General features: G+C 46.1%; 1 protein-coding gene across 5 annotated transcripts in view; it reads right to left on the bottom strand.

Moving 5' to 3' along the window:
* Positions 1-20,542, bottom strand: part of SFXN1 (sideroflexin 1) — a 42,585-nt gene extending 22,043 nt beyond the window's left edge. For 2 of the 5 annotated variants that reach the window (XR_009464400.1, XM_019478452.2), the window contains exons 1-3: positions 11,468-11,762; positions 1,801-1,975; positions 891-1,061 (exon numbers count right to left, since the gene is read on the bottom strand). Coding sequence is in view for 3 of the 5 variants with exons in the window: in XM_019478452.2 (XP_019333997.1) it covers positions 891-1,061; positions 1,801-1,964 (335 nt within the window). In the remaining 2 variants the exon portion in view is untranslated. Of the gene's footprint in view, positions 1-890; positions 1,062-1,800; positions 1,976-11,467; positions 11,763-13,788; positions 13,925-20,478 lie in introns of those variants that run through there. The other 3 variants (XR_009464399.1, XM_059733520.1, XM_019478451.2) reach the window with 3 other exon arrangements.
* Positions 20,543-21,619: the final 1,077 nt, after the last annotated feature.

The raw sequence follows: 21,619 nt of genomic DNA, 5'->3' as shown, positions 1-21,619 counted from the left end.
CATACTCTGTGGAAATTTTTCTGCGCTCTTTGCATGAAACCTCTGCTTCTTGATATTTTGCAACAGGCTGTTAATATTGTGAGTGTGTTACTAAAGAATATCTTTGCATAATGTACTGCTTTGATTTTTGATAAACTGAATCATCATATGAACCTGTCAAGAGACAAACGTTTCAGAAAACATGCTGTAGCATCGATTTCTAGTGCTGCCTGGTACCCAAGATCTTTTAAACACAAGGTTAGATACCTTGCAAAATGCACCTTTCCTTGAGGGACAAGGAGTCAGTGAAGATAGCTTAAAAATCCCAGCAAACACAAGGCTTATACAAACCTCCACTGGTTCTTGCTAGAAAAGTATTTTTCCCCAACATGATTCCAATGCAAAGAGTGCTAACACAAGTTACTGAAACTGGGCTCTGAAAGTAGGCTCTGTCCAATTTGCAAGGGGTAAATGAATGGTTTTGAAGAAAAAAGGAAGTATACAAAGACCTGCAGGAACTTGATGGTTGATAAATTGGGAAAGATGTTTCATACTTACTTTGCAGACAGGATCCTAATGGGTCAGATCGCTAAAGTTAGAATCCCCTCCTCTTTGTTCTCCAAGTAATTTTCCTATAAGGATGGGCTTTTGGAACAGTCAACTTCCTCAGTTTAATAAGGAAAAGTGGTGAATGACCAGAAGGAGCTAAAAGCTCATCTTACAACTACTTCTAGAGGAAACCACTAATTAATGGAGGTAGGACGGAATGTAGGGAGAGAAAAAGAAAGGAGGCAAAAATGTTAAATTTAGAAAGGATTTATAAAACATCTTTTAATGTTCTGCTGATCTAACCACATTAAATACTACCCACTGCATTCACTGAAAAAAGTGTTTGTGGTATCACTACTTACCTATAAAAGGTCATCATGCAACCTGTGATAGTCATGTTCATTGGTACCTGAGCTGACATTCGGCCAATCAAGATCATCTTTTCACCAGTGTCTGGATGAAAAGCTGAATCATAGACATATTTTGCTCTCCAAAGCTCATCTTCAGTCAATTCAGGGGCCACCACACCTTGTCTTGGGGCAAATTAAAATAAGTGTTATACAAGCCTTCCAAGTACGAATTAATAAGTACAACACCAAGAGATGTTCAGGTCATTCAACTAGAAGAAAGTTACATGCTGTATTTTAGGCTTCTATTGTATTGTATGCTGGGACACCCAAATAATGAGTACATTTAACAGATTTAGTTTTTAAATACATTGGTGAATATGGAGTATCACCACTCCAATAAAATCATTATGTTGCTGAACTGCTGCTGCCAAAAAAAGAAAAGAAAAAGATACTTCTACCAGCTGGAAGGAATGTAGAGATTTTACAGTATGACTTCTGCTGAAGTTGCTAACAATTATGCAGACCATAATGACCTACATGACTCTGAAAATTTACCTTCCTGCAAAGCTATTCAGCAAAAATGGTACAAAAAAAAAGGCACTATAAAAGCAGTTTTCATAACAGCTTCAATGCTAATTAATATTTCAGAATTAGACCACACACCCATAGATCAGAGTGCTTGGTAGAAGTTTTCAAACCACATAATTTGCTAATTCTTAACTGTAGAGAGTACTGTTTTAAATATCATGCATAGTTAGCGTTCTAAGTAGTATACCTAGAAAAAGCACTGTTGCATAGAAAATACCTAACAAACATTCATTGTAGAGATATAATCCCCTACATATGACTCAGACTGAGCAATATGACAATTTATGACACAAAGACAAATTGCTGTTGATAGTAACAGCCAAAACCATCATACCTGTAATCATGTATAATTTTTCTTGCATTTTCTAGTTGTGTGTTAGATAATAAAATATTCCTGGGGTCTGTTACAGTAAAAAAATGACTGGCTCTTCCAACAAAAGTGCTTTGATCCCAACGGGGTTCCTTTATATTAATGTTTAATGGTATAGTTGATGACATTTTCTTGAACTCTGCAGAAAGAAAGAGATTTCAGTTTGATCATTCTTGTAATTCATAATACACGCAGGATTTTTAGGGGACTAACCCTCCAAGGTGCCAAATGAAAGCAAACTTTCAATAAAAAGCAGTAGATGCACAAATGCTGAATATTATACCAGGTACGTAATTTATTTAATCCTCATTATTTATGTAAAAACCTGCATCAGACTTAATAATGGGTCTTAGGATGTCATTCATATGAGCAAGCTTAAAGGACAGCAATGTATTTATATTTTTATACTAACTTCTCTTTAGACACCTACTTGTTAATGGTTCTGAACAAATAAGTAGTTGAATTTGAAGGGGTCCCAGGGAAAGGGGATGTTATTAAAAACCAGCTTCACAAAGTACTGGCAAGCAAACAAAGCTATTCATGTTCATTTTACTTGAACACTCCCCTCTTAGGGAACTTGGCAACTGAGATGAAACACAAAAGTTTTGAACAGATGTGCTTCAAGAGATATTAAACTCTATGATTTCTACTACTGAATTTTGTGAGAAGCCTTATTTAAAATCTCTGGCATAGCCAAACAGAACTTAAATTTAAACCACCATGCAATGCCTAATTGTTCTAAGGGTTGCGTTTTGTAAAAATAACTGTATTTTTTTAAAAGAGGCTAGCCAGCAACCTATAACATTATAATATACAACATTTTTCCCTAGAGTTTGAATTACATTTGGCCTCTTGGGGGGGTGATCCTGCAAAAATAAAAAAATTGGGCTGCCCATCATGATACCTTAATACAAATTGGAGAGCTCCCCAGATTATGATTTTCAAATCTTACAGGGATTTTCAAATCTCGTCTCTTATGGGGGGGGGGGGGGAGGAAAGAGGGGGGGCAGTCGTCGTCATCCCCCTCCCCAAGCTCTCCATAATTCAAACCCATAAAGTTACATGCTGTATTTTAGGCTTCTATTGTATTGTATGCTGGGACACCCAAATAAAGAGTACATTTAACAGATTTAGTTTTTAAATACATTGGTGAATATAGAGTATCACCACTCCAAAAAAATCATTATGTGGCTGAACTGCTGCTGCCAAAAAAAAAAGATACTTCTACCAGCTGGAAGGAATGTAGAGATTTTACAGTATGACTTCCGCTGAAGTTGCTAACAATTATGCAGACCATAATGACACAACAAAGGTGTCATTATGATACAACAAAGGTGGGGAAAAACACTACCAACTGGTGTCCAGTAACCACATACACCTAGCAGCACTCTGCCACTTTAATAAAAGCAACATTAGAGACAACTCCTGAGTTTCTCAAGGCGTCAAAGACTTGCGTGTCCTATAAAAGCAATGTTTGTCCGTGCATTCCTCAACACAGATGTTTAAGCCCTAAAGCAGTCCGTCTAGTCTTGTAAACAACTATAAATTCACATACTTCAACGAAACAGAAAAATATGTACAAAAACCCAAATGCAAGCACTTGACCCTGTGAGATCAACAGAAAGCGAAGACCAAGTATTAATGGTAAGTTTTCAGGATTGAAAAACAACCAGCAGGGTCCCCCAGGGATGTGTGTTGGGAACAGTGCTGTTTAACAGTCACAAATGATCTAGAAAAGGGGGCGAGTAGCAGGGTGGCCGAATTTGCCAATGACAAAATTACACAAAGCGGTGAAGATCAAGGCAGACGGTAAGGAACTAAAGAAGGACCTGGCACGATTGAGCGAATGGGCATCTAAATGGCAGGTGGCAATTCAATGTAGATAAGTGTGAAATGATGCACCTAGGCAAAAACAACCCAAACTATGTCTATACTATGATGGGCTCCACATTAGCAGTTACCACACAGGAAAGAGATCTGGGAGTCACTGCGGACAGTTTGCTCAAAACATCAGCTCAGTGGTCAGCAGCCATCAAAGAGACAAACAACATGTTGGGGATTAAGGAGGGAATTGTTAACAACATGGAAAGCATCATCATGCCTCTTCATAAATCCATGGGGTATCCCTATCTTGAATACGGTGCCCAGTTCTGGTTCCCTCAACTCAGAAAGGACATAGAAGAATTAGGGACGGTACAGAGAAGGACAGCGAGGACTATTAGTGGTATGGAGGGGCTTCAACATGAGGAAACACTAAAGAACTAGGTCTGTTTAGTTTAGAAAAGAGACACTTGGGGGAGGACATGAGACAGGTTTACAAAATACTAAATGGCAAAAATAAAGTAAAGAAGGTACGGAAGAGGTACGGAAGGACCCATTCCATCCTGAGAGGTACGGAAGGACCCATCTGTCGCCAGGACCCCTCGGCACGAGAGGTATGCTGCCTCCCTGGAGCAAGGATTCGGGATGTGACGGAGGTAATCCAGGCCAGGATCAAGCCCACCGATTATTACCCCATGGTCCTAGTCCATGTGGGTACTAATGATGCGGCCAGGAGAACCCCCGATCACTTGATGGCGGACTACTGTGCTCTGGGCGGCGTGCTGAAGGAGTTCGGTGCCCAGGTGGTTTTCTCTTCCATCCTACCAGTGACTGGACGAGGAAGACGGCAGGAGAACTGCATCAGAGAGACCAACTGGCGGCTTCGGCAGTGGTGTCTCGAGGCAGGCTTCGGCTTCCTGGACCATGACCCGCACATCACGATGAGGGACATGCTCAGCTGGGATGGGCTTCACCTGTCCCCCAAAGGTAAGCGTGTGTTTTCTTCTAGGTTGGCGGATCTCCTCCGGCGGGCTTTAAACTAGGCTCGTCGGGGGGAGGGGAGTACGAGGGCAGGGGAAGCTGTGGACCACCAAACCATGTGGCACCCACAAGAACAGCCCAGCCTGAAGAAGGAGAACATTGGGAACCTGAAAGCCATGGGGAGGCCAGCACAACAGAACAGGTAAGGAACAAGAAGGTAAGAAACAATGGGCCCCATGGGACTGGGAGCGGGGGGGCAGCAAAGGCACCAGTCGCAGGGCTCAAGTGCCTATATACTAATGCTAGGAGCATGGGGAACAAGCAGGATGAACTAGCGCTCCTGCTTGCACTAAACACCTATGACTTAGTGGGGCTAACAGAGACCTGGTGGGATTCATCCCATGACTGGGCGGTACATATTGAGGGCTATAGATTGTATAGAAAGGACAGGTCGGGGAAGAAAGGGGGGGGGTTGCACTTTATGTCAGTGAGCAATACACATCAACCCTCATCAAGACAGAATCCGAGGCTGAGGAAGTAGAAGGATTGTGGGTTAGGCTACATGGGGGGCAAGGAGAAAGGGATTTGGTGGTAGGGGTCTGTTACAGACCCCCACACCAAGGGGAAGAAATAGATGCGGGGCTCCTGAGGCAACTCTCGGAGACCATAAAAGCTAAAGAGGCGGTAGTCATGGGGGACCTAAACTGCCCAGACATCTGCTGGGAGACGCAGACAGCAAGGTCCCATCGCTCACGCAGGTTTCTAACTTGTGTACAGGACCTCCACCTGACACAGGAGGTGTATGGTCCCACTAGGGGGAATGCCATACTGGATCTGGTATTGGCAACGGGAGATGACATGATAGGGGACCTCCAGATCGGTAGCTATCTGGGAGACAGTGATCACCTTATAATAGAATTCAACATAAGACGGCGAGTGGGTAAGGTAACTAGTAGGGTGAAAGTGCTAGACTTTAGGAAAGCTGATCTCATTGCACTCAGGCGATTAGTCAAGGAAGCACTGCAGAGTAGGAGTTTTGATGGGATGGGTGCCCAAGAAGGGTGGCTGTGCCTAAAGGAAACGATCCTTTGGGCACAAAGCAAGACGATCCCCGAGCGAGGCAAAAGAGGGAAAGGGGCCAGGAGGCTTCCATGGCTGACCAGAGAAATCCAGGGCAGCCTAAGGGCCAAAAGGGGAGCACATAAAAAGTGGAAACAGGGTGAGATCACTAAAGATGAATATACCTCCTCTGCTCGTGCTTGTAGGGAGGCAGTTAGGCAGGCCAAAGCTACCATGGAGCTGAGGATGGCAACCCAAGTAAAGGACAACAAGAAATTGTTTTTTTGATACATAGGGAGTAAAAGGAAGGCCCAGGGAGGAATAGGACTCCTGCTAAATGGGCAGAAGCAATTGGTGACAGATAGGGGGGACAAGGCTGAACTCCTGAACGAGTTCTTTGCCTCAGTGTTCCTAAGCGAGGGGCACGACAAGTCTCTCACTGGGGTTGTAGAGAGGCAGCAGCAAGGCACCAGACTTCCATGCGTAGATCCTGAGGTGGTGCAGAAAAGAAGAAAGAAGGAAGAACTGGATGCCTTTAAGTCGGCAGGCCCGGATGGGCTCCATCCGAGGGTGCTGAAGGCACTGGCCGACGTCATTGCAGAGCCACTGGCGGGAATATTCGAATGCTCGTGGCGCACAGGCCAAGTCCCGGAGGACTGGAAAAGGGCTAACGTGGTCCCCATTTTCAAAAAGGGGAGGAAGGAGGACCCGGGCAACTATAGGCCGGTCAGTCTCACCTCCATCCTTGGTAAAGTATTTGAAAAAATTATCAAGGCTCACATTTGTGAGAGCCTGGCAGGACAAATTATGCTGAGGGGAAACCAGCATGGGTTTGTGGCGGGCAGATCGTGCCTGACCAACCTAGTCTCTTTCTACGACCAGGTTATGAAACGCCTGGACACAGAAGGAGGGGTGGATGTCGTATACCTGGACTTCAGGAAGGCCTTCGATACGGTATCTCACCCCATACTGGTGAACAAATTAAGAGGCTGTGATGTGGATGATTGCACAGTCCGGTGGGTGGCGAATTGGCTAGAGGGTCGCACCCAAAGAGTCGTGGTAGATGGGTCGGTCTCGACCTGGAAGGGTGTGGGCAGTGGGGTCCCGCAGGGTTCGGTCCTTGGACCGATACTCTTTAATGTCTTCATCAGTGACTTGGACGAGGGAGTCAAATGTACTCTGTCCAAGTTTGCAGATGACACAAAGCTATGGGGAGAAGTGGACACGCCGGAGGGCAGGGAACAGCTGCAGGCAGACCTGGATAGGCTGGACAAGTGGGCAGAAAACAACAGGATGCAGTTCAACAAGGAGAAATGCAAAGTGCTGCACCTAGGGAGGAAAAATGTCCAGCACACCTACAGCCTAGGGAATGACCTGCTGGGTGGCACAGAGGTGGAAAGGGATCTTGGAGTCCTAGTGGACTCCAAGATGAACATGAGCTGGCAGTGTGACGAAGCCATCAGAAAAGCCAATGGCACTTTATCGTGCATCAGCAGATGCATGACAAATAGGTCCAGGGAGGTGATACTTCCCCTCTATAGGGCGTTGGTCAGACCGCAGTTGGAGTACTGCGTGCAATTCTGGGCGCCACACTTCAAGAAGGATGCGGATAACCTGGAGAGGGTACAGCGAAGGGCAACTCGTATGGTCAAGGGCCTGCAGACCAAGCCCTACGAGGAGAGACTAGAGAAACTGGACCTTTTCAGCCTCTGCAAGAGAAGGTTGAGAGGCGACCTTGTGGCTGCCTATAAGTTCATCACGGGGGCACAGAAGGGAATTGGTGAGTATTTATTCACCAAGGCGCCCCCGGGGGTTACAAGAAACAATGGCCACAAGCTAGCAGAGAGCAGATTTAGACTGGACATTAGGAAGAACTTCTTCACAGTTCGAGTGGCCAAGGTCTGGAACGGGCTCCCAAGGGAGGTGGTGCTCTCCCCTACCCTGGGGGTCTTCAAGAGGAGGTTAGACGAGTATCTAGCTGGGGTCATCTAGACCCAGCACTCTTTCCTGCTTATGCAGGGGGTCGGACTTGATGATCTATTGAGGTCCCTTCCGACCCTAACATCTATGAATCTATGAAAGGGTTTATTATTTACTCTCTCAAGACAAGAGCTGGGGGGTGGGGGGCCACAAAATCAAACTAGTCGGTAGTATGTTTAAAACTAACAAAAGGAAATTCTCTCTCTCACAGCGTGTCATTAAAGTGTGGCACTCATTGCAACCACTCTTGTGGAAGTTGATAGTTTGGCTAGATTCAAAAAGGGACTGGACAAAATGTTGGAGGAAGGGGGTGGGGATCAGTAGCTAATAGCATGGGTCAGGGTTATAGCCTTCCTAGACCTTAATGCTAGGGAGACGGGTGGGTTTAAGTGATCACAAACTGGTTTAAACCTGTAACAGAACAGAAGCTCAGTGCACATAAATCAGTTTCAAAATCTCTGAAACTGGTTTAAGATAAACATGGTTGAATGTAGTATCAGACCTAGCTGATTTGGATCAAACCAGTTTATGCAACTTCTGTCCTAGACCCGTTCCTGGTTCAAGTTAAATCAGAGTCCCCCAGCATCCCAGCATGCTTTGCAGCCCCGGGCTGGGCTGTGCTGTCTGCTCCAGACAGCAGGGCTAGCTCTGCCCCTCTGCTCCTAGCTGGAGCAGTGAGGACTGGCTGACAGGGAGGGGCAGGGGAAGCAAGCCCAGCTCAGGATGCAGCCCATTCTACCATGGGGGGAAGGAGAGGAGACTTCCCCCCCACATCAGCAAACCCTTTGGGTGGGGGGGTTAAACACTCCTTTCCCCACTTGAATTTACTGCTGGCTGCAACTGTAGACTACAAATCCCAGAGGTACCTGAAAGCAGGAAGAGGAAGCAATGAGCAACCCTGCAGAGTCCTGCTGTTGTAATTCTGGACTGCAAATCCCAGAGACCTCAGGGGCAGCAGGAAGAAGAAGTGAAGAGACAGCCAGAGAGCCAAGCTCTAGTACCCCCCAGCTTCTGGCCTGAGCCATGCAGGCATGTGGCTGCATTTCCTGAATCAAAGGTAAATGTCTGTTCACTGCCGTTTCAATTTAATCTGTGCAGTTTAGACTAACCTGCAAAGACTGAATCAATTCAGCCTTGGGCTTTTTGAATGTCTGTACCTAGCCTAAATGCTGGAGCCTTCAAGTGAGAAAGGAACAGTGAAAAAAAACCCCAACAACCTGGTTATACCATGGTCTTAGGCCCGTGTCACACAGTGGCAGAGAGGGGATGCTATCTGATGTGCCCTGATATCATGGGCTTCAGCCCATCATAAAATCTATAAGCCCCACTTAAGAAGGGTGGCCACTTGGGACATACCAACTAATTGCTTGGGAGAACAAAAAAAGAAAACAGGAATGGGAGGGAGGTCATAGGTTAACAACTAGGGCATCGGAAGAGGATACCAAACAGAGTACACCAGCCAGGAGTTGAGAGAGCCTTTTGGATGGCATCCAGGGAAACTATGTCCAGAGACATGGGCAGAGAAGTGCCAGGAAAGCAGCCCTGCGCTCGCCTGGATTCTTCCCAGCCAGAGCCTCCTTCCTCATCTTATGGATGGCCAGCTTGGCCAAAGCCAGGAGGAGATTGACCAAGAGGTCCCGGGATTTGGTGCGGCTGGGGAAGTTTTGCTTCCACAGTAATGTGCGTCAAGCATTCCCTTCTCCCCCCCCATCACCATAAAGTGAGAAAAAGGGATATGTGCACTTAAAGTGATAAAGAAATGACAACAACAGATCTAGATCAGTCAGAAATACTCTAACGTTAAAGCATAATTTAATAACCCTCGCATTTAAATTGTCCCTCGGATGGAGTCAGCACAGGAATGCAGCCTAACTGTATTTGGGAAAACCCGTTATTTCCACAAAGATGGTAGAGAATAATGAGCCAGCGTATTTTGTATTTGTAACACACAAGACTTCAGATGGTGGGAACTGGTGATCCGTCTCACAGGCCATTCTTTCACACCGTGATCAAAGACAAGTATTGTTTGTAAGAACACGATTGAAAACACTGGAGCTCAGCAATTAAACTTCGGTTTGCGACATCATTAGTGTGGACTGCTCTGTGTTGTTTAGCAAGAACTGGTGAATATTTTCACAGGAATTCAGATTCTCTTTTACTTGGTTGATGTAAGTCCATTAGTGGGCAAAGCCCAGGCTTATTATAAAAGCAGTTTGAATTCCCTGAGCCTAATTGGTCAAAACTAGATGTTCAGAGGAAAAAAAAATAGCATAAATAAAGGTAGTTCAAAAAAACAACTACAAAAAAAACCCAGCAGTAAGAACCAGTCCATATATCCTAGAAACATCCAAGTCTTTCTTTTCTACCTCGGCAGCATTTTGGAAGTCTGTGGAGAAAGAAGTATATTCTCCCAGAAAGCAGTCACAGCCTCCCTTCCTACCCATAAGTAGCCCAACACCAGAAGCACAAGGAAAAGCAGTTGGTGCGGAAAAAGCCATGTTCTTATTAGATGCTAGAAAGCTGATATAGGAGTTACTTAAGCTCTTGAACTATGCAGCATGTATATCACCTTTGCAGGCTTTCATTACACACCGTCTACACCAGGGGTGCTCAACCCCCAGCCCACAGGCCCGATGTAGTCTGCCCAACAGTTCTACCAAAGGGTCCAGAAATTTGGTGGTGGGGGAGCAGTGGCAATTAACACTAATGCTCCTCCCTTGTTGCCAAATTTCAAAGCCCGGTGCGGTGGCACAATGCACTGGATTTGGTCCATGGACCAGATCTGGCTAGCAAATGGATCTGGCATTGCTCATGTGGCCTGTGGGCTGAAAAGGTCAGGTACCACTGGTTTAAAGTAGTTGAAACTCTGTGATCCCATCCAGTTGGCCTTACTTCACTTAATGTGCTATGGAAAGTACCATCAGTTCTCTGAGGTGTCAAGACCTATTGAAAATTCAGATAGCCCAAATTCTTCTTTACTGGTATTTAGTTCTCACTGAAATCTCTGAAAATTAAATATGCAAAGGCACAATATCCCACATTTAATTTTATTGACTATGGGACCTTGCTGCAAGGATAAATAGCAAATATGCAAAACAGCTGCTGTAGATGAAAAAATAAACAAAGCAGTGGATAAAGGAGGACTAGCAAATACAATTTAAAGCACTCTGGAAGGATAAGTGCTTGAAAGATACGTTTTTGAAGGAAATTAGGAATGAAGACAAGTAAAGTTCTTTCATAAATGGAAAACTGGTTAATATGATCAAGCATTCACACCAGGACCAATATTAATGCTCAGTGAATTTGTTAATAATCTTGAAAAGGTTGTATTTGTTCCCATTCACCTTGACAGCATGCATGCCATTATATATGCGCATGACAGCTATACAGGTTTCTTTTCAGTTACAACTATGCTTTATGAGAAAAAAAAATTGAGTTTACTTCTCCAAACTTCAAGTAACAGTTTATATTTAATCTGTACTGTCCAGTTCACAAGAGTGAAAAAAGGGCATTAATGCTGTAGTCATTTCATATTACTACAAAAAAAAAAAAAAAAAAAGCTACAGCATTACAGCAATACATGACTGCAGCAATACATTAATGCTGCAGTCAATACTGCTAAAATAATAATGATTACAGTTGTGCACACTACAGGGTAATCACAGGGATAATTATTTCTAGTTCTCCAATTGGTTCTGGCATCAGGAAGACTCTAAATTGTATTAGAGAAGCCGATATAATTTTGCCCTCACAACACAGCCCAAAAGCACACAGCAAACTGCATTCGTACATAGGCTGCTGGCAAGTCCAGGAGTGTCAGATTCATCAGGCCCTGAGGACCAAGTGAGTGGTACAGAGATGCGACACGGCTAGGATCGGGGCCACAGAGTGGCTCCACGTGCTGGATTCAGGACATGGGGCCAGTCTAGTGTGGGCGACACATGCAGTAGGAGCCCTGGACCAGCCCTGTGTGCTGCATGCAGCGTGGTCTGGGCTCTGGATGGCAGCGAGTAGGGCTGGTTTGGCACGTGCTGCGTGCAGTCTAAGACCCACTGGTAGCACTGCAGGCTGCATCTCTGACGCCCCTGGATTAAACAAAAACACAGAAATTGAGAATGTAAGTTGCATCCAGTGAACGCTATTGTTAAATCTAAAGGTTTTTCTTTCTAGTTTACACTCAACGTGACAAGGATCATTTGACTAACTAAATATACCCCTAGACAAGTTAATAAGACAATCTTGTTCTTTACCGCAAAAGATCTGAGATCAGATGCTTGTGCAATGCTGTTTTGGGGACATGGCTATATTTTCCATAAACAGAAGCCTGTGCTGTCACGTACGAGGTCATTTCAAAGACTCCTAAAACAGTGCAAGTTTCCCCATCTCTTATTTCAACAATATTAAATGGGGTTATGTAGCAATAACATCAAATTAGCATTTCTGAATGCTGATCTTGTATGCCAAGGTCTTTCTAACAACTGGTACTTGTCCATATCATGCGACTCAGTTGGATACAACAATCCCTGATTTTCGTGTTAAGTCTTTTTCTCAAGAGATCTCACAGTTCTTTGCAAAAGTAGTCAACATCATAGTTTATCTGTAAATTAGAAATATAAAGAGCAGGAATTTAATTTGCCTGGTGTCACCAAGCAGCCCAAGCAGAACCAAGGATAAAATCCAGGTCTCAAGTCCCAGTCAAGAGTCTGAGAAACCAGGAAAAGTAATAGGTGTAAAAGAGACATAAAGTATCCAATAATGATTAGAATGCAATTACATCCCCAGATGCCCCCACACATCTCCCACGGACATAACTGGGTGGTGCTCACATACAGACGATTGTCCTATTTGTTCTGAGAATGTTATTAACTTCACAAACACCCATGACCACTCCTCCCCAGCAACACTTCCCCAAGCTATTATCCTGCAGTTTAAATTAAATCTTTGCATGCCGATTAAAGTTACATTTCAAATATTGCATGTACAACAATCAACCTTCTATGTAATTCATTAAAAACAGAACTTGTTTTAAATGAATTACAGATCTGGCTGAATAGCAGAAAAAGATATTTACTGAAGGGGGACAAAGGCTGTGACCATGTTGGTCTAAAAGCAAAAGCAGTCAGTGTGGTAGAGGCAATATCTTTTATTAGACCAACTAGACAGTTGCAAAAAAATTTACTGAATAAATTTAATGTCACAAACATTCATCCCATGATAAATTCACAAAATAGAATAGGACCAGATAAAAGCTGGTCTAACACTGAAAAATATTTGTCAAATAAATTATTTGATAGTAGCTGAATAATAATTGAAAATATAACCTCATGGACTGGCCTTATTTACTGCATTTTTTTTTGCTCCTTACTACGAGGTGCTTTCATTGGCAACCCCGCTTTTTGTTTGCTGTACATGAACTCTAGAAAAATGGTTGTTTCCAGGCCCTGCCCATATTTTTAAGTCTTCCATATATTTGCTAAAAAACACAGGACTCAGCACTGACACTGTCACCCACACTTACAGTAAAGTCTCAGTGTAAATATGTGGATAACTATTACAATCTGAACAGCATCGGTTTTGACAGCAGACAACAGCAACGGGAAACAATGAATTTACCAGTTTTTAGAGAAATCTAGCATGGGATATGGGGCCTGAAACTGCCAAGAGCTTTATGTGGGCATGTTACTGCAGGATCAGGGCCTTCATTTGCAAATAAGGAAAATGTTTTCTCTCTCTTCAACATGTTATTCTTTATACGGTACATTTTGCACAGGTTAAAACCTTGGGAAAAATATATGCTAGTATGAAGAACATAGGTTTTGTTTGAATGAATGAATGAATGCATGGTGGTTGGAGACTCCCTTCTGCAGGGGATGGAGGTATCTATCTACAAGCCTGACCTGTTGCCCCAGGAGGTCTGCTGCTTGCCTGGAGCCGAGATCCGAAATGTCATGGAAGGTTTACTGAGACTCATACAATCCTCTGACTACTACCCCATGCTGCTCATCCATGTGGACAACAATGATATTGCCAAGGGTGACCCTGAACAGATCAAGAGTGGCTACAGGGCTTTGGGTGCAAGGGTAAAAAGGATGGGGGCACAAGGTGGCATACCCCTTGATCCTTCCAGCCATGGGGAAGGGTCCTGGCAGGAGCGGATGCATCCTGCAGATCAGTGTATGGTTGTGCAGGTGGTGTCACCAGCAAGAATACAGCTTCTTTGACCACGGGATGTTGTTCCAAGGACTGCTGGGAAGAGACGGGATCCACCTGATGAAGAGAGGGAGACCATGTTTGCAGACAGGCTTGCTAACCTACCGAGGAGGGCTTTAAACCAAGTTCACAGGGTGTTAGGGAACAAAGCCGAGATAAGTGGGAGACCTGGAGGAAGCACAAGGAGGAAGGGGCAACAGGAGAGGCCTCTTCATTCTTCTTGAGAAATTAGGGCAATCAGCTGGTTGCCTCAGGATTCAGTGACCTAGACAAATTGGAGGACTGGGCCAAAAGAAAATTCATGAGGTTCAAAAAGGACAAGTGCAAAGTCCTGCACTTCGGACAGAACAATCCCATGCACAGGCTGGGGGCTGACTGGCTGGGCAGCAGCTCTGCAGAAAAGGACCTGGGGGTTACAGTGGACTATAAGCTGAATATGACTATTTACGAGCCAGCAGTTTGCCTGTGTTGCCCTTCACGGCTAACAGCATACTGGGCTGCATTGGTAGGTGTGTTGCCAGTAGGTGAAGGGAAGTGATTATTCCCCTCTATTCAGCATTGGTGAAGCTACATCTGGAGTACTTGTTGTTTTGGGCCCTCCAGTACAGAAAGGATGTGGCCAGATTGGAGAGAGTGCAGTGGATGGCAACAAAAATGGTGGGAGGGGGCTAGGGACATCAATTTGAGGAAGGACTGAGGTAATAGGGCTTATTTAGTCTAGAGAAGAGGAGACTCAGAGGGGACTTAATAGCAGCATTCAAATACCTGAAGGTGGCTTGGAAGATGGAGCTGGACTGTTCTCAGTGATGGCGGATGACAGAACAAGGAGCAACGAGCTCAAGTTGCAGCAAGGGAAGTTTAGGTCTGATGTTAGGAAGATTTTTTCTCACTAGGAGGGTAGTAAAGCACTGGAACAGGTTACTCAGAGAGGTGGTGGAAGCTCCATCCTTGGAGGTTTTCAAAACCTGGCTAGACAAAGCTTTGGCTGGGATGATCTAGTTGGGGATGGTCCTGCTTTGAGCAGGGGTTGGACTAGATGACCTCCTGAGGTCCCTTCTACCCCTAACTTTCTATGATACACAAACACACGAAGCCTAGGAAACAAGCAGGAAGAACTGGTCCTCATACAGTCACAGAGCTATGACATGGTTGGAATAACAGAGATGTGGTGGGCACTTGCATGACTGGAGCGCTGTCATGGATGGGTACAAACTGTTCAGGAAGGACAGGCAGGGGACAAGAGGAGGACGAATTGAACAGTACAACTGCTCAGAGCTCCAGTATGAAACTGGACATAGGCTTGGGTTCAGGTTAGGGGGGAGAGCAACAAGGGTGATGTTGTGGTGGGTGGGTGCTCTAGACCAGACCAGGAAGATGAGGTAGATGAGGCCTTCTTCAGACAACTAGCTGAAATTTCCAGATCACAGGCCCTGGTTCTCATGGGGGACATCATTCATCCTGACATCTGCTGGGAGGGCAATACAGCAGTGTACAGAAAATCCTGGAAGTTTTTGGAGAGTGCTGGGACAACTTCTTGGTGCAAGTGTTACAAATACCCAACTAGAAGCCATGCTTTTCTTGACCTGCTACTCACAAACAAAGAATTGGTGTGGGATGTAGAAGTGGATGGCAATTTGGGCAGCAGTGACCACAAGATAATTGAGTTCAAGATCCTGACAAAAGGAAGAAAGGAAAGCAGTAGAGTATGGACCCTGGACTTCAGAAAAGTGGACTTTGACTCCCCCAGGGAACAGATGGCCAGGATCCCCTGGGAGACCAGTCTGAGGTGGAGAGGAGTGCAGAAGAGCTGGCTGTATTTAAAGAAGCCTTATTGAGGGTGCAGGAGCAATCCATCCAGACGTGCCAGTGGGACAGTGCTGACTCAGGTACCACTGAGGATAAAAATCACGAGAAGTGAAAACTAAAGGATGTTTTGGTCCACAATTAATACAAATTGATCTGATTTCTAACAAGTGAAAAACGTTTTTAAAGATGGAGCTAAATGCACAAATTTGTCATGAAAATATTTATCTGATGAAGTCAGACTTTAATAACTACTAAATAATTAACTGCTTTTTTGGAACCTTTGATTTCTTTTCCATAGGTATCATTACGCAACAACGGCTTATAGAGTGGAATCGCCTACTTAATAGATTAGCACCTTGAATCAACGGTGTCAACAGATTTTAAATCACTGAGGTTTCAAAATCTGGAATGAATTAAAATGCATTCCCTTTGACACAACTCATTAGCAAGAGGCTGAAAAACAAAACTAATTATGCAGACTTATCAGCAACTAACATAATTTACACTGAAAGGTCAACTTGAAATGACTTTCACAATTCAAGGAGACTCATATTTTAGGGAAGGCTGACAAACAAAAATATTTATGTAACAGTTAAATGCTTGCCTTTGACATAAATGAGAAACACATGGCTAGCAAGCAAAATTTGTAAAGTTTTTACCAATGAACTTTTTCACTGGTTGCAGCCATACGACCATTTCTGAACTGGCCTGAAAGCTGTACTGCCAAACACACAAGTTCACCTTCCTTTCCTCCAATTAGATCAAAATCTAATGGGGAGTAGAGGACAAAATCAATCTACTTAAAGCAACTGTGTGTCATTACTTTGAAAAATAAAGTAAAAAAAAAAAAATCAGAACAAAGTCCGAACAATTTTTAGACAATGACTGCTTTTAATTTTGCCACAGACTCAGCAGTAGTAATAGACTTAAGACTTTAAACTTTGTTTAAAGGTTAACAGCAGTATTAGCTGCCACGAGTTTACAAATTGCAGATTCAGGAGTTATCAGGAATTTAACTTTCAACTGTAACATTTCAAAGTTCACTTCTTCTGTGGAAAGCAAAATTGAATGTTCTGTAGCTACAGAGAGCCCTTCACAGACATTAGTTTGACTATTCAATGAAAACAGAACAGTAATTAAATGAGATTTTTTTAAATTATATGTATTAACCAACTATATATGACTTAATTACTCAGATATTGTATGTATTTGAAGGGCCCACCACTTGGTAACTTTATGTTAAATTACTCATAAAAAGCACTAACATAGCTGTGACTAAACTTGCAGGTATAAGAAAAATTTAATTTGTTCTTGTTAGTAAAAAAAAAAATAAATCATTCATTCCTATTGGTGACGACTGCTATGTTATTGTAACAAAATTCAGATGGATACAGGATCAAGAGCCATTCTGTGAAACATTTGTTAAGGGAACACAGTATATTAGCACATTATTGTGCACCATATTTCCACATGATAGTGCCTTATTTCCATATTATAGTGCCATAGCAATTATTCATGCATCAGGACACAAAATGAATGCAGCTTTCCTACCAGTATTGGACTCCTAATATTTAACATGCTTTTATATTCCATTTTTCTAACATAAATGAGAGTACCTCCAAGTTTATTTCAATCAAAGACTTGGTAAGTCCAGTCAGAGAGAGGACTCTTCACCAGGTGAGTGCTATCATGTATGAAAGAATCTGAGCTTTCATTAAAAATAAAATGTCCTTTTCCTCACAGTAGTGACCCAAGCACAACCCGAGGTAAGAACGTATTGGTGGGTGTATTACCCTCAGCTACTGGTATGACGGTGCGGGGGACATTACCAATACTACTAAGTGACAGAAAAGGATTGCTTTAAGGCATCCTGAGAGTGGATACAAATCTACAGACAAAAGCATTAGCAAGGCAGCAGCAACTCCAGAACAGGACCCTGCATTGGCATCAGCAAGGCCAGGTTTCCACTTCTACCGGGGCTCCTTATACAAGTATCCCTAGCTTTGCTAGCGGATAGAGGAATAACTGCCCCTGGTTTTTTGGCCTGCACACATCTCACTGCTCTCAGCTCTGAGTGAGTTTGGAGCCTCGGGTGCTGGCTCCAGAACAGCAGGCCCCGTGGGAGAGCAAAAGGGTCAGACCGACACCAGTAGAGGCTGAGGGATGGGAGTAGTCCTTCTGAATTGCTTGCAACATCAAAACTGCTCCGTTATTTTTCTGTAGTCAAAACCAAGAACTGGCATTTTCCAAGAGGTGCCTTGTGCTTAAGAAAGTTGAAAACTACTCTTTTAAAACATAGCCAGACCACAAGCTAGCGCTTCCCTCTACCCCTCATTTGAAAGATAGCTCAGTAGCTACATCTCATGATTAGGGACCTAGGTAATTTGCGGTTTCGCAGAAAGCGTGAAATCAATCATTAAAAATAACTTAATAAAAATAAAATGCTGGCTCCCCAGTGGGAGCCAGCGGTCCTCGCTGCCAGAGGGGAAGGCGCTGGGTACTGGGATGGCACAAATCGAGATGGTGGCTGCCCCTTCGTCCCTCCTCCCTCTGCCAGGGCCTCTGCCCATCGGGGCCGAGAGACGGGGTACATGAAGGGCAGCCAGTAATCAAGACGACAGCCGCCCCCTCGTTCCTGTTGGCCTCTCTGCCAATCAGCGCTGAGGGGCGGGGCCTCTTCCAATCAGCATAAGGGGGTGGGGCCACAGCAAAATGCCTGGGAAATTGGCTATGCGCTAGGAAAAACTCATTGTCCTGCTGTGATTTATGTAGGTCCCTGCTCATGGTTTTAGCCTCTCCCCCGCCTAAGGCAGGGGCAGGCAATTATTTTGGGCAGAGGGCCGCTTACTGAGTTTTGGCAAGCCATCGAGGGCTGCATGACAGGCAGCCCAGGTTAGATTAATATTAATTTTCTAAATATTTTAGGGGCCCTTCAGGCCAAATAGAATGGCTTGGCGGGCCGCATGCGGCCCGTGGGCCACTTTTTGCCCAGCCCTGGCCTAAGGGGTTCAAACCTGTATCTCCAAGAAAAATAGTTTTAAACATCAGACTCTGCTGTGCTGGGGCAGGGCACCCACCCTCTTCCTGAAGCTGGGCTACTCTGCAAAGAGCGGAGCCGAGTGATAAGGGCACTAAGGGGGCAGCCTGGGGAGCTGATATTAAAACCAACTTTTCCATGATGCTAAAAGGAAAGCACTTCACCATCTGCGCCCATGTCCTCAAAACTGCTGATACACAGAACAACTTGAGAGCAAAAACTTACTACCCATTCAATTTCTTACCAAAATTTGCTACCCATTCTCAGCAGCTTAGTTGTGAAATAACTACGCTGGCCTTTTTCGGGTTGTCGCTTCCATTGCCAATAGATCTCCAAATGTCCAGAGCCGCCTCTCGCTGTTCTCAGGCGTTCAGTCCCCAGCTTCTCCACGTTCTCGTGTAAAAGCTGACCCCATTACTTGAAAGCACGCTGGCAGCACAGTGGTGGGAAGACTCATATAGCTAATGTTTTTGACCTGTTCAGAGGTTAAACTCCTTTGCACTCATTTTTTAAGTCCTATAAAGGTGCAATCTTTTGGGGAAATGCAGCATCTTTACCTCATGCCCAGAGCACATTTCAGAATCGTTGTTGCTGAAACACACAAATCTCATCGGCACCGAGCTGGCCTCCCCACTTGCCAAGGAGTCACTGGGCAGTATCCGCCGGCTCCTTGAACTCATTTGAGGGCCAGTGGATGCTGTCCTGTGAACTCTGCTCAGTGTCCCAGCTTGGCACTCTTCTTTTGAACCTTAGACCAGCACTCCCATCCCTGTTTTTTTCATATTTGTCCCAAGGAATCTGTTGCCCCCTTTCCGTGTAGCCTTCCCGCCTAGGGGAGGCCAATGAGAAACTTGGTGCACTGGACCTATGTAATGAAAGGGTGACAAACTGGCCACACTTGGAAAGAAGCAGCCATGCAGCTGATGCCCAGGAGGCAAGAGTAGCAAGACACAGAGAGAGAGAAAATAAGCTGATTGCCAAGTTTTCTTCTCTCCCCCCATGCAGCTTTTATCAGCATCATCCATTTCCACCAGCAAGCTTTGCCCTCTTTTCCAGCTGCAGTCATCCAAGGCTGGAAGCAGCATCACATTGCAGCAACCCGGCGCGGTCCTCTTTTCCCCCCTTCACATGTCAGCCCCGCATGCAGCCTAGCAACAAAAGCCACCGTCCCCGGGTGGAACGGATGGCGCCTGATGCTGGGGCCGGCTCCTCCACACAGCAGCCATCTTTGGCGTGTAACTTAAAAGAGAGATTTCATCATTCTGCAACCAAGCGGGCGCTGGAGGATGCAGCCGTGGGGGCTTCCAGTCCAAACCCTCCGGCCCCGAGGCGCATCCCGCGTGCCCTTCAATGGGGTCACGCTGTCTTTTTTTTAATCCTTTTTTTTTTTTTTTTTTAACTGCTTTGTGAGAAGGGTTATTTTAGGACCCCCCCCCCAAGGCAAACTTGCCTCTTCTGAGGATGCTCCACGACCTAAAGCAGGGATTCACCCAGGCACTGAAACAGCCTCTTCCTGGCAGGGCTGATACGGAGGGCGAAGGGGGGTTTCATGCCACCCGCGCCCCTGCCCTCCCGCTCCCCTCAGCCCGCAGTGCTGCCAGGGGCTGCGGGACCCCGGGCACTGCAACCCCCGCTGCACTAGAAGCGGCGCAGCGCAAACCCCGCTGCACTGGGAGCGGCGCAGTGCAACCCCCGCGGTGCAGCAGCAGCAGCAGCTTCCCCCGCACTGCCGGGACCCCGGGACTCACCGCGCCCGCCGCTGCCACGCTCCCAGCGCCCGCCGGAAGAGCCTGCCGGGCAGGGAGGGAGGGAGGGAGGAAGGCGGGCGTGCGGCCGCCCCGCCGGGGGAGGAGCAGGGGCTGGGGCGGGACCCGGCCGGCTGCCTCCTCCCCGCGCCGCACCTGCTGCGGGAGGGGGGCCGCGCTCCCGGGAGCAGGCGGGAGGTGAGGCGGGGCGGGGCTGTGGGCGCCACCCCTCTGGCACCACCCTCGCCCGGTTGCTGGAGCTCCTTAGGGAGCAGGTTGTTGCTTGGAAAGGCTCGGGTTGCTCTCAGCAGACACGGATCTTTGATTAAACCCCCTCCGAGCGGTGCAAAAACTCTTCTTAGCGTCCAGGAAGAGCACAGAGGGGGTGCAAGAGGGTGCTTCCCCCTGAGTGTGGCGGTGCACCCCTGTGAAAAGCGTGGCGGCCCTGCGAAAAGGCACCGCTGGCAGTGTGGCGGTGCACCCCCTGAAAAAAGCATGGCAGTGTACCCCTGCGAAAAGGTACTGCTGGCAGTGTGCTGGTGCACTCCCTGAAAAAAGCGTGGCGGTGAACCCCCTAAAAAGGCACCGCTGGCAGTGTGCTGGTGCACCCCCTGCAAAAAGCCTGGCAGTGCACCTCTGCGAAAAGGTATCGCTGGTAGTGTGGCAGTGCACCATCTGTAAAAAGCATGGCAGTGCACCCCTGCGAAAAGGTACTCCTGGCAGTGTGGCAATGCACCTCCTGAAAAAAGTGTGGCGGTGCCCCCCTGCAAAAAGCATGGCAGTGCACCCCCTGCGAAAAGGCACCGCTGGCAGTGTGGCAGTGCACCCCCTGCAAAAAAGCGTGGCGGTGCACCCCCTGCGAAAAGGCACCGCTGGCAGTGTGGCAGTGTACCCCCTGCGAAAAGCGTGGCAGTGCACATTTGAGAAAAGGCACTGCTGGCAGTGTGGCAGTGCACCCCCTGCGAAAAGGCACTGGTGGCACCTGTGGGTGGTCAGCAATTGCCACCCCCACCCCTTGCCGTTGACACCACCAGTGGCATCTACGGATGGTCAGTGATCACCGCTGGATGCTGCTGATGCATGATGGTGGCATCTGCGGGTGCTTGCCACCCCTTCTTCTTCCCACTGCCAACAGTGCCTTGGC

This window comes from Alligator mississippiensis, chromosome 9 (assembly GCF_030867095.1).
Source record: "Alligator mississippiensis isolate rAllMis1 chromosome 9, rAllMis1, whole genome shotgun sequence".
Classification (NCBI taxonomy): Eukaryota; Metazoa; Chordata; order Crocodylia; family Alligatoridae; genus Alligator; species Alligator mississippiensis.
This window is presented reverse-complemented; position numbering and strand designations above follow the sequence as displayed.